The sequence below is a fragment of the Rhinatrema bivittatum genome, chromosome 7 (assembly GCF_901001135.1).
Source record: "Rhinatrema bivittatum chromosome 7, aRhiBiv1.1, whole genome shotgun sequence".
Lineage (NCBI taxonomy): Eukaryota > Metazoa > Chordata > Amphibia > Gymnophiona > Rhinatrematidae > Rhinatrema > Rhinatrema bivittatum.
Genome location: NC_042621.1, coordinates 303,137,303 through 303,150,010, shown reverse-complemented (window position 1 = coordinate 303,150,010; position 12,708 = coordinate 303,137,303). Strand labels below are relative to the sequence as shown.

Here is a 12,708-nt window from a genome sequence, read left to right as displayed (position 1 = left end):
CAGATAGCGAAATGCCCCCTCCGCCCGCTTTAATGGAAAATCCCCATCCCAGGTGGCCAGGAGATTGTCTGGATAAGCCAGAGCCTCTGATTTGTCCAGGTTTAACCGGAAACCAGAGAAACTGCCATAATCCCAAAAAAATTTTAACAGAGGTCGAAGAGAGTTCTGGGGGTCAGTTAAAAATACCAGAATATCGTCCGCAAAAGCGGCGTATTTAAAGACAGTAGAGACAAGGCGCAGCCCCTTCACCCGCTTATCTGCCTGTATGTACAGTAGCAAGGGCTCCAGCTGGAGGATAAATAAAAGGGGAGAGAGGGGACACCCCTGCCTCATACCCCGAGAAATAGCAAAGGGCTCGGAGGAAGAACCATTAGTCACAATGACAGCTTCAGGGTCCTGATATAATAACCGAATGATATCAAGGCACAGACCCGCGAAACCCATCCTCTGCAAAATCCAAAAAAGATAGCCCCATTCCAGTCTGTCGAACGCCTTTTCAGCGTCAAAACCAACAGCCAGGAATGGGGCCTCCATCAGCTGACACAGGGACATAGCCGCCAACACCTTACGGATATTCGCTGAGCCATATCGCTTATGGACGAACCCCATCAACAAGGTTTTTGGATATTTAGAATATATTTTTTGTTCAGTATTTGAAAGTTTCAAATCGAGTGGGCAAAGATTGGATGCTTTTATACAGGTAAACCCATGTTTGTGCATGTAAAAGCATGGTCTGATTGCTGGCCCACCCCCCACCCTGCCAGAGTGGGTGGGATTAGGTCAGGGGAGAGAGAATGCCCATGGAGACTGCATTTTTAAACCTCTGGGTGTACTTTCTGGCACCTGTGAGATTTTACATATGTACGCTTATTTCTATTGTGATGTTTTTACATAGACTTATGCATTGCTTCGGGAACACTTCCAGGTCTAGGAAGGTGGGATATTTATTTTTAATAAGGAGTTTCCCTTTGAAAATGAGGAGTCCAATTGGAAACTTCAAAATTGCTCTCTCCATGTAAAATGTATTAAATTTAGCATTTAATTGAATATTGTATGTGCTCCTTGTAGCAATGTATTGATATTTGTATAATAAATGCATATTCTATGAGAACTATACTTTTTTTTCATTAACTTTTTAATACCTTGAATAATCATAAACTTCAAAACAAAACAAAAAAAAACCCTGAATTGAACTTTTTGTTAAAATTATAGCACTTAGCAACACAGGGGCTAGCACATGAGCATGGGGAAGGTTAGTGATGTACGGTGACTGGTGGCAGCACTGGGATTAGAACACAGCAAGTCCTGCAGGTTCCACATGAGCATGGGGAAGGCTAGTGATGTACAGTGATTGGTGGCAGCATTGGGATTGGAACACAGCAAGTCCTGCAGGTTCCACATGAGCATGGGGAAGGCTAGTGATGTACAGTGATTGGTGGAAGCACTGGGATTGGAACACAGCAAGTCCTGCAGGTTCCACATGAGCATGGGGAAGGTTAGTGATGTACGGTGATTGGTGGCAGCACTGGGATTGGAACACAGCAAGCCCTGCAGGTTCCACATGAGCAGGGGGAAGGTTAGTGATGTACAGTGATTGGTGGCAGCACTGGGATTGGAACACAGCAAGCCCTGCAGGTTCCACATGAGCATGGGGAAGGCTAGTGATGTACAGTGATTGGTGGAAGCACTGGGATTGGAACACAGCAAGTCCTGCAGGTTCCACATGAGCATGGGGAAGGCTAGTGATGTACAGTGATTGGTGGAAGCACTGGGATTGGAACACAGCAAGTCCTGCAGGTTCCACATGAGCATGGGGAAGGTTAGTGATGTACAGTGATTGGTGGCAGCACTGGGATTGGAACACAGCAAGCCCTGCAGGTTCCACATGAGCATGGGGAAGGCTAGTGATGTACAGTGATTGGTGGCAGCACTGGGATTGGAACACAGCAAGCCCTGCAGGTTCCACATGAGCATGGGGAAGGCTAGTGATGTACAGTGATTGGTGGAAGCACTGGGATTGGAACACAGCAAGTCCTGCAGGTTCCACATGAGCATGGGGAAGGTTAGTGATGTACAGTGATTGGTGGCAGCATTGGGATTGGAACACAGCAAGCCCTGCAGGTTCCACATGAGCATGGGGAAGGCTAGTGATGTACAGTGATTGGTGGAAGCACTGGGATTGGAACACAGCAAGTCCTGCAGGTTCCACATGAGCATGGGGAAGGTTAGTGATGTACAGTGATTGGTGGCAGCATTGGGATTGGAACACAGCAAGTCCTGCAGGTTCCACATGACCATGGGGAAGGTTAGTGATGTACGGTGATTGGTGGCAGCACTGAGATTTTAACCTGGGTCTGCAGGTTCCACATGAGCATGGGGAAGGTTAGTGATGTACAGTGATTGGTGGCAGCATTGGGATTGGAACACAGCAAGCCCTGCAGGTTCCACATGAGCATGGGGAAGGCTAGTGATGTTCAGTGATTGGTGGCAGCATTGGGATTGGAACACAGCAAGCCCTGCAGGTTCCACATGAGCATGGGGAAGGTTAGTGATGTACAGTGATTGGTGGCAGCACTGGGATTGGAACACAGCAAGCCCTGCAGGTTCCACATGAGCATGGGGAAGGCTAGTGATGTACAGTGATTGGTGGCAGCACTGGGATTGGAACACAGCAAGCCCTGCAGGTTCCACATGAGCATGGGGAAGGCTAGTGATGTACAGTGATTGGTGGAAGCACTGGGATTGGAACACAGCAAGTCCTGCAGGTTCCACATGAGCATGGGGAAGGTTAGTGATGTACAGTGATTGGTGGCAGCATTGGGATTGGAACACAGCAAGCCCTGCAGGTTCCACATGAGCATGGGGAAGGCTAGTGATGTACAGTGATTGGTGGAAGCACTGGGATTGGAACACAGCAAGTCCTGCAGGTTCCACATGAGCATGGGGAAGGTTAGTGATGTACAGTGATTGGTGGCAGCATTGGGATTGGAACACAGCAAGTCCTGCAGGTTCCACATGAGCATGGGGAAGGTTAGTGATGTACAGTGATTGGTGGCAGCATTGGGATTGGAACACAGCAAGTCCTGCAGGTTCCACATGAGCATGGGGAAGGTTAGTGATGTACGGTGATTGGTGGCAGCACTGAGATTTTAACCTGGGTCTGCAGGTTCCACATGAGCATGGGGAAGGTTAGTGATGTACAGTGATTGGTGGCAGCACTGGGATTGGAACACAGCAAGCCCTGCAGGTTCCACATGAGCATGGGGAAGGCTAGTGATGTTCAGTGATTGGTGGCAGCATTGGGATTGGAACACAGCAAGCCCTGCAGGTTCCACATGAGCATGGGGAAGGTTAGTGATGTACAGTGATTGGTGGCAGCACTGGGATTGGAACACAGCAAGCCCTGCAGGTTCCACATGAGCATGGGGAAGGTTAGTGATGTACAGTGATTGGTGGCAGCACTGGGATTGGAACACAGCAAGCCCTGCAGGTTCCACATGAGCATGGGGAAGGCTAGTGATGTACAGTGATTGGTGGCAGCACTGGGATTTTAACCTGGGTCTGCAGGTTCCACATGAGCATGGGGAAGGTTAGTGATGTACAGTGATTGGTGGCAGCATTGGGATTGGAACACAGCAAGTCCTGCAGGTTCCACATGAGCATGGGGAAGGTTAGTGATGTACGGTGATTGGTGGCAGCACTGAGATTTTAACCTGGGTCTGCAGGTTCCACATGAGCATGGGGAAGGTTAGTGATGTACAGTGATTGGTGGCAGCATTGGGATTGGAACACAGCAAGTCCTGCAGGTTCCACATGAGCATGGGGAAGGTTAGTGATGTACGGTGACTGGTGGCAGCACTGAGATTTTAACCTGGGTCTGCAGGTTCCACATGAGCATGGGGAAGGTTAGTGATGTACAGTGATTGGTGGCAGCATTGGGATTGGAACACAGCAAGCCCTGCAGGTTCCACATGAGCATGGGGAAGGTTAGTGATGTACGGTGATTGGTGGCAGCACTGGGATTGGAACACAGCAAGTCCTGCAGGTTCCACATGAGCATGGGGAAGGCTAGTGATGTACAGTGATTGGTGGAAGCACTGGGATTGGAACACAGCAAGTCCTGCAGGTTCCACATGAGCATGGGGAAGGCTAGTGATGTACAGTGATTGGTGGAAGCACTGGGATTGGAACACAGCAAGTCCTGCAGGTTCCACATGAGCATGGGGAAGGTTAGTGATGTACGGTGATTGGTGGCAGCACTGGGATTGGAACACAGCAAGTCCTGCAGGTTCCACATGAGCATGGAGAAGGCTAGTGATGTACAGTGATTGGTGGCAGCATTGGGATTGGAACACAGCAAGTCCTGCAGGTTCCACATGAGCATGGGGAAGGCTAGTGATGTACAGTGATTGGTGGCAGCACTGGGATTGGAACACAGCAAGTCCTGCAGGTTCCACATGAGCATGGGGAAGGCTAGTGATGTACAGTGATTGGTGGCAGCATTGGGATTGGAACATAGCAAGTCCTGCAGGTTCCACATGAGCATGGGGAAGGCTAGTGATGTACAGTGATTGGTGGAAGCACTGGGATTGGAACACAGCAAGTCCTGCAGGTTCCACATGAGCATGGGGAAGGCTAGTGATGTACAGTGATTGGTGGAAGCACTGGGATTGGAACACAGCAAGCCCTGCAGGTTCCACATGAGCATGGGGAAGGCTAGTGATGTACAGTGATTGGTGGCAGCATTGGGATTGGAACATAGCAAGTCCTGCAGGTTCCACATGAGCATGGGGAAGGTTAGTGATGTACGGTGATTGGTGGCAGCACTGGGATTTTAACCTGGGTCTGCAGGTTCCAGAGCTCTGTACTTTTACCACTAATCTACTCTAACTCTTTTTTTGTATCTTTGTTTTCCTTTGCTTGTAAGGTGGTTTAAACTGGAGTCCAAGCCTGGAAAGAGAGCTAAAGAGCGTGGGGAAATCAAAGTAAATATTCAGTTCATGAGGAATAATATGACAGCAAGTATGTTTGACCTCTCCATGAAGGACAAGACACGCTCTCCCTTCAGCAAGCTTAAAGACAAAATGAAGGGCCGGAAGAATGATGGAACTTTTTCAGACACATCTTCCGCTATCATTCCAAGCACAAGAAACCCCGATGCCAGCACTCGTGCTCCCAGCACGGAGATGCATGTCAAACCACAACCCAAAAAGCCCTTCCTGCTGGGCCCTCAACGCTTATCGTCAGCTCATTCAATGTCTGATTTGATGGGACCACACTCATCCAAAGCTGGAGCCAGCAGCCAGCCACACTTCAGCAAGAAGCCCTTGGATTCCTTCTCCTCCATTGAGGAAAGTGGTACGTAAGGTTTGCTGCTTGTCAGCTGTGGCAGCAGAAGCAGGACATAGATTAAGCACATGAATTTCTTGATGGGGAAGGGTCAAATATGGTACCAGAGTTCTAGAACATGTACAGAGGAGCCTTGGTGACAGGAAAGCAAGAGGAATCTAGAGCATGCACAGAGGTGCATTGGTGGTGGGAAAGTGAGCAGAATCAAGCGCACATGCAGAGAGGCGTTGGTGGGAGGCAGGTGAGTGGAGTCTAGAACATGCGCAGAGGAGCATTGGTGGTGGGAAAGTGAGCAGAATCAAGCACACATGCAGAGAGGCGTTGGTGGGAGGCAGGTGAGTGGAGTCTAGAACAGGCGCAGAGGAGCATTGGTGGTGGGAAAGTGAGCAGAATCAAGCACACATGCAGAGAGGCGTTGGTGGGAGGCAGGTGAGTGGAGTCTAGAACATACGCAGAGGTGCATTGGTGGTGGAAAAGTGAGCAGAATCAAGCGCACATGCAGAGAAGCGTTGATAGGCAGGTGAGTGGAGTCTAGAACATGCGCAGAGGAGCATTGGTGGTGGGAAAGTGAGCAGAATCAAGCGCACATGCAGAGAGGCGTTGGTGGGAGGAAGGTGAGTGAAGTCTAGAGCATGCGCAGAGGAGCATTGGTGGGAAAGTGAGCAGAATCAAGCACACATGCAGAGAGGCGTTGGTGGGAGGAAGGTGAGTGGAGTCTAGAACATGCGCAGATGAGTATTGTGGGAAAATGAGCAGAATCAAGCACACATGCAGAGAGACGTTGGTGGGAGGAAGGTGAGTGGAGTCTAGAACACACGCAGAGGTGCATTGGTGGGAAAGTGAGCAGAATCAAGCGCACATGCAGAGAGGCGTTGGTGGGAGGAAGGTGAGTGAAGTCTAGAGCATGCGCAGAGGAGCATTGGTGGGAAAGTGAGCAGAATCAAGCGCACATGCAGAGAGGCGTTGGTGGGAGGCAGGTGAGTGGAGTCTAGAACAGGCGCAGAGGAGCATTGGTGGGAAAGTGAGCAGAATCAAGCGCACATGCAGAGAGGCGTTGGTGGGAGGCAGGTGAGTGGAGTCTAGAACAGGCGCAGAGGAGCATTGGTGGGAAAGTGAGCAGAATCAAGCGCACATGCAGAGAGGCGTTGGTGGGAGGAAGATGAGGAGTCTAGAACATGCGCAGATGAGTATTGTGGGAAAGTGAGCAGAATCAAGCGCACATGCAGAGAGGCGTTGTGGGAGGAAGGTGAGTGGAGTTTAGAACATGCGCAGAGGAGCATTGGTGGGAAAGTGAGCAGAATCAAGTGCACATGCAGAGAGGCGTTGTGGGAGGAAGGTGAGTGGAGTCTAGAGCATGCGCAGAGGAGCATTGGTGGTGGGAAAGTGAGCAGAATCAAGTGCACATGCAGAGAGGCGTTGTGGGAGGAAGGTGAGTGGAGTCTAGAGCATGCACAGAGGAGCATTGGTGGTGGGAAAGTGAGCAGAATCAAGCGCACATGCAGAGAGGCGTTGGTGGGAGGCAGGTGAGTGGAGTCTAGAACAGGCGCAGAGGAGCATTGGTGGGAAAGTGAGCAGAATCAAGCGCACATGCAGAGAGGTGTTGGTGGGAGGAAGGTGAGTGGAGTCTAGAACATGCGCAGAGGAGCATTAGTGGCGGGAAGGTGAGAGGAATCCGGAGATCCTGTAGGATTTGATGTATTGAAGTTGAAAAGGGAATTGGAGACCAAATGGGGCTTGTGGTCTTCATCTGTCATGGTTTATCTTTCCATATTTCATTCCTTGTTAGAGGGGCTCCAGGAGAGGGGGGAGAGTGCTAAAGTATAGTGCAGTATGCTCAGAAGGATACAAGAAATGTGTGATCTGAGTCCTTTGCTCTGTGTTGCCTTGCCTTCTGATCCTAATGTGAAGCTGCGCTCGGGGTGGGGAGGAGCATGAAGTCGCTGAGGCGCAGAGCTCTCCAGGTTCCCATCAGATCCCAGATGCTATTTAATATAACCTGTTTATTGATTTTAACAAGCAGAGTTACAAAACCAATTGTAAGATATTAGACCATCTTAAACCAAGAATAGATTCAAAAAATAAATACAATAAAGTACACGATTAGAAAAGAGCATTCTTCCACTCTGAAATTCCATGGTGCCCTAGTAGGAATTCTCCAATATCTAGGCTAGAATTAAACCACTGTTACAGAATGCAACGGTCAATACTGATCGTATCGACTTTTAGGTTATACAGCTGTTATCAGTAAACTAAATGTTTATTCTTACACCTTTCAGACTTCCTTAAAATATGCCTTACATGGACCCTGAATAGACCACAACGCTTCACTCAGTTTGAGGATAATAATTCTCACCAACTCAAAATGCTCTGCATCATAGATTGAAAATAGTATTCTTCATGAATACTATTTTCATAAATACTAGGTTATTTATGAAAGCCTTTCCAGATACCAATTGAATCCTTCTTCAGCTCAAACAACAAAGACCTCCCTTCAGGATAATCAATAACTGGACAACTCCAAAATGATCTTTATTTTTTTAATGGACAGGTCTATTACCTTGTTACTCTACTATTTCACTGTTAATGTTTTTCTATCGCTTTATTTCCATTCCAAGTTGCATTATGTCCCTGTTTTATTGTAACTGCTACTTCTTCTTACATCACATGTTATTGTTCTAAGTTCTTATCCTTTTTGTTCACATCCTGTTAATTGTAAACCGACATGATGCGACTCCCATCGCGAATGCCGGTATATAAAAAGTAAAAATAAATAAATAAAATAAAATGAAAGGGGAGAGAGTATCCAAATAATCTTGCCATATCTGCAACACAGCCTCAAGACGAGTTTGAGATTAATTTTGCAGTTAAGTATTCGAAAATAAGGAGTTTTAATGATCCTCACTTTCCATTGAGCTCTATTGGGGCTATCAACCCCTACGTAGGTGGATAGTATGGCTTTTTTTGCTGTATTCATAATTTTATCCAGGAATGACTTCCTATTAGGCCCCATTTTAATAGAGACCTCATCGTAGATACCAAAAAGCCAAAGTCTGGGATTGGCAGGCAAATGTAGCTTCCAGATGTTTTCGATATGAGCCTGAACTTAATACCAGAACTCCTGGACATTAGGTCATTTCAGAAACTATGAAAGTAGACCCCTGTTTGACCACATTTATGACAATTAGATGACGTACATATTGTAGCTTGAAACGCTCTCTTCTGGGACAAATATATTTGACAAAGAAATTTAAATTGTTTCCCTTAACACTACATTTTCTGTTTTATTTTTGTTGAAATACTGCCGTAATTCTTGTTCTGTAAGATTACAACTTGGCCATTTTCTCTATTTGCTAAGAATTCGAGCCAAAGGGTCACCTGATTGGGCACTCAACAAAGTCCTGTTGAACTTAGTGCAGGATGGTGTTTTCTGCCTATTCCCAACTAGATACTCTTCTAGTAGCTCCAGCTTATTGAACTCAGGGTTGTTCTGTAGCAAATCAGATACATAATGCCTTTCTTGCAGGTAGGCAAAAAGAATCTGTGTGCTAATTGGTACCTGGATTGTAATTCCTGAAAGCTTAGTACTACGTTGGACTCTCTAGTCTAGAGAATAAATGGCACACTTGTGTAAACTCTTTCAGCTTCCACATTTTAAATACCTTGTTCTCCAGGCCAGTCTTAAACTGTGGATTAGCCTGGATAGAAATGAAAGAGGATAACTTGCCTGCTCTTAATAAAAATGTACCTAGAGATGCCAATGCTGTACAACAGGAGGACAAAAGTAAGTGATCTTTGTCACCTGGTACCTCTCTTAGTAACTTGAATTGGTGAATTCAGTGAGAAGAGACACAACCAACATTGTACAAGATCATAAGGAGAATATCGAGAGGTCTGAAGCAACCAATCGTATAAATGTCTTAGCATCCAGGCTAAGTTATATTTCTGAAAATTAGGGCACTTCAGACCATTCCCCCCCAAGGCTGCTGTTCTCATCATAGAGTCCATTGACAGTCTCACTCTCTTCCCTGCCCATAAATAGTGCCTGAGCATCCTACTGATTTGTTTAAGGTCTTTCTTTCATAACTAAATAGGAAGCATTTGAAGAACATATTATAACCATTTAGGGACCTCCATCATTTTTACAAGCTGAATTTTAACAATTAAAGAAAAAAGAAGGTCACGCCATCTTTGTAGAGTCAGCTCCATAGTCCGCATTAACGGCTTAATATTAGCGTCGTGTATTCTGCCTATATCAGCTGGAACCTTAATGCCCAAATATCCCATTTCTCCTTAAACCCACTGTAATGGAAAATTGCCCACCCAAAGATCTCTAACAGTTCTGAGAATAGCTAAAACCTTGGACTTGGTTAATTTTCTGTCCCACAAATGCCCCAAAATCAATTTGATGTAGAACTTTTACTTATTGACTCCCGTGGCTCAGTGAGGAATACAAGGACATTGTTTGCAAAGGCTGCTATTTTACATATATGCCCACTTTTTGTTAAGGCCCTGAATTGAGCTATCAGCCTCAATTTTCCCCAGCAGGAGATCTATTGACAAGAGATATAACAGAGAGATACAGAAGTCATCCAATTTATATCTGTTGGCAAAGAAGTGATAGGTATTTTTAAAAAATCTCCATCTATCCCATATCTCCACAATACGGAGAACATACATGGCCAAGATACCATGTCAAAGGCCTTTTCAGTCTAACCCAATCGCCACTGCCTGTATGTTATTCGTTTTGCAGATGTTCATTCTATATGGGAGCATGTTGCTCTACCTTTAATAAATACCACCTGATTAGAAGAAATAGATAGAGGGAATAACCAAACAATCAGCTAAGATTTTGGCAAAGATCTTCGTCACAGTTTAACAGCGGGACGGGGTGGTAAGAAACGGGGGTAAGTAGATTCCTCCTTAGTCAACACCGTAATATATGCTCTGTTGAAACCTGGAGAGAAGTGATTGTCCCAGAGAGCTCCCAGAAAAAAGATTCCCATAGGGCTCACCAGTTGCTGGTCCAAAATCTTGTAGTAATCATATGAAAAGCCGTCGGGCCCCAGGACTTTACATGATTTTGCTGGATTTGATGCTTTGAAGAATTTCATATGATTGTATATACTTGTTTAGAAACTCTAGCTGTTGATTAGAAAGAGTAGGTAATGATCCCTGAAAAAATTGGTGGTCCTCTACTACCACCCTTTCTTTCGTCCAAATGCCAAAGTTCATAAAAATTCTCAAAACTTTGCAGATGTCTGGACTTTTAGATTCTATATTCCCCATATGGTCCTTAAGTTTTTCAATAAATGACTTCCTTTTCCAAACACTGACCATGTTGGCTAGAAGTTTCCCCCCCTTATTTCCGAACCAAAAGAGGTTGTGCTCAGTTTTCTGTAGCGTATATTGAGTTCTTTGGTGTTAAACTGTGTTTAGACTCTCAAGAACTCTTTTTATGCTCCTCCTTATGTTTTTTGGAGCCGTATTTATCATTCTTTCTTTTGCCAATTTCAACTTTTCTTCCAAATGTAAAATGAGTTTATTCAATCTCTTATTCCTAGCTATCAAATATGATATAATTTCACCATGTAAAAGGAGTTTGCTGGCTTCCCTTTTTTTTTTAAATTTAGTTTCAAACTCCTTCCATTTCTTACCCAGGAAGGATTGAAAGTCTATCTCCTCTCAAGCGACTCGGGAATCTCCATAAACGTTCTCTGGGGTCTGCATCCTCCAATTTAAAATCTACCCATATCGAAGAATGATCTGAGATGACCGGGAGCCCTATTTCTGCTTTTAATATATTTGAAAAGGAAGTTTGGGTTACTAAAATATAATCAATTCTGGTTAAGGAATTCTGTGCCCTAGAAGTATTGGTGAACTCTTTTTGGTCTCATACAGCCAGTAGCTGTAGTTCATTACATGCAAATATAATCCCTTTGCCTAAAACCTCTAACCACCGGAGATTTATTTAATAATGGGTCACTCGTGCAGTTATAATCTCTGGCCATAACCAATGTACCTTGAAAATTAGCTAAAAGTATATTCACTGGCTTGGTAAAGAAACTTTGACTGTACAAATTACAGATAGTGAACTCCTTTCCATTCAGTTTACCAATAAGTATTATAAATCTCCCATCCTTATCATGATTTACCTTTTGAGTCTCCTGTAGGTGTACATTCTTGTTAATACAGTCACTCCGGCCTTCTTGCCCACAGCCGCTGATACGTTCTCTTGTAAGTTACTTTCCAGTTCTGTAAGATGGGTCTCTTGTACGCAAGCTTCTGAAGCCTGGTTTTTGTTCAAAGCTTGCAGCTCCTTTTTGCTCTTAATGGGTGACCCCCAGACCATTATCATTCCAGGAGACAGTTTGTATAGCCTTATTCATTTAAATGAAGCATTATACACAAATACAGGGTAATGACAAGGGCATAATCTTTGGTGACTTTTGCATATACTTATCAGCAGGATATGCTCTGCTTTGGTCCCTCATGTGATTCTTAGGGGGTGGCACCTGGAGCCAGGATCAGTTCGTCTGCTCTGGCTCATCACCTCATGGGACCTCTGAAAATCCCTTTTAATAAAGAATTGGCTCTCTGTATGAGACCTTAGTGTGATGCACCTGCAAAGGCTTTTCAGCTGTGTCCATTGGCTCCTTTCGTGATCTCTTCTCTCACACCTGGGCTGCGAGAGGCGACATCTCTTTGCACCTCTCGGTGGTGATTACAACATTTATGTGCTCCCTTGTCATAGAAACATAGAAATGACGGCAGAAGAAGACCAAATGGCCCATCCAGTCTGCCCAGCAAGCTTCACACATATTTTCTCTCATACTTATCTTTTTCTCTTAGCTCTTGGTTCTATTTCCCTTCCACCCCCACCATTAATGTAGAGAGCAGTGATGGAGCTGCATCCAAGTGAAATATCTAGCTTGATTAGTTAGGGGTAGTAGGGGTAGTAACCGCCGCAATAAGCAAGCTACACCCATGCTTATTTGTTTTACCCAGACTATGTTATTAGCCCTTATTGGTTGTTTTTCTTCTCCCCTGCCGTTGAAGCAGGGAGCTATGCTGGATATGCGTGAAGTATCAGTTTTCTTTTTTTCTCCCCTGTCAAAAGGATTTTTCCCATTCTGTCTCTTCTAAAACACTTTGGGAAATGGGGCACCTTAGGACTGTGCAGGTGTTTTTTTTTGTTTTTTTTAATCTTTTATTTTAATGAAAAATAAATGATTTGTGAAGAAAGAGAACCTCCTGGTCTCATTCCTTTCCCTGGCATGTTATCTACACTTTCAAATAATAGAAGGACTAGAGGGCACTCCATGAAGTTAGCAAGTAGCACATTTAAGACTAATCAGAGAA

General features: G+C 45.2%; 1 protein-coding gene across 1 annotated transcript in view; it reads left to right on the top strand.

The window, feature by feature from the left end:
- Positions 1-12,708, top strand: part of RAB11FIP2 (RAB11 family interacting protein 2) — a 140,695-nt gene that overhangs the window by 75,404 nt on the left and 52,583 nt on the right. The window contains exon 2 of the mRNA XM_029610493.1: positions 4,928-5,358. Within this exon, the coding sequence (XP_029466353.1) occupies positions 4,928-5,358 (431 nt within the window). The remainder of the gene's footprint in view (positions 1-4,927; positions 5,359-12,708) is intronic.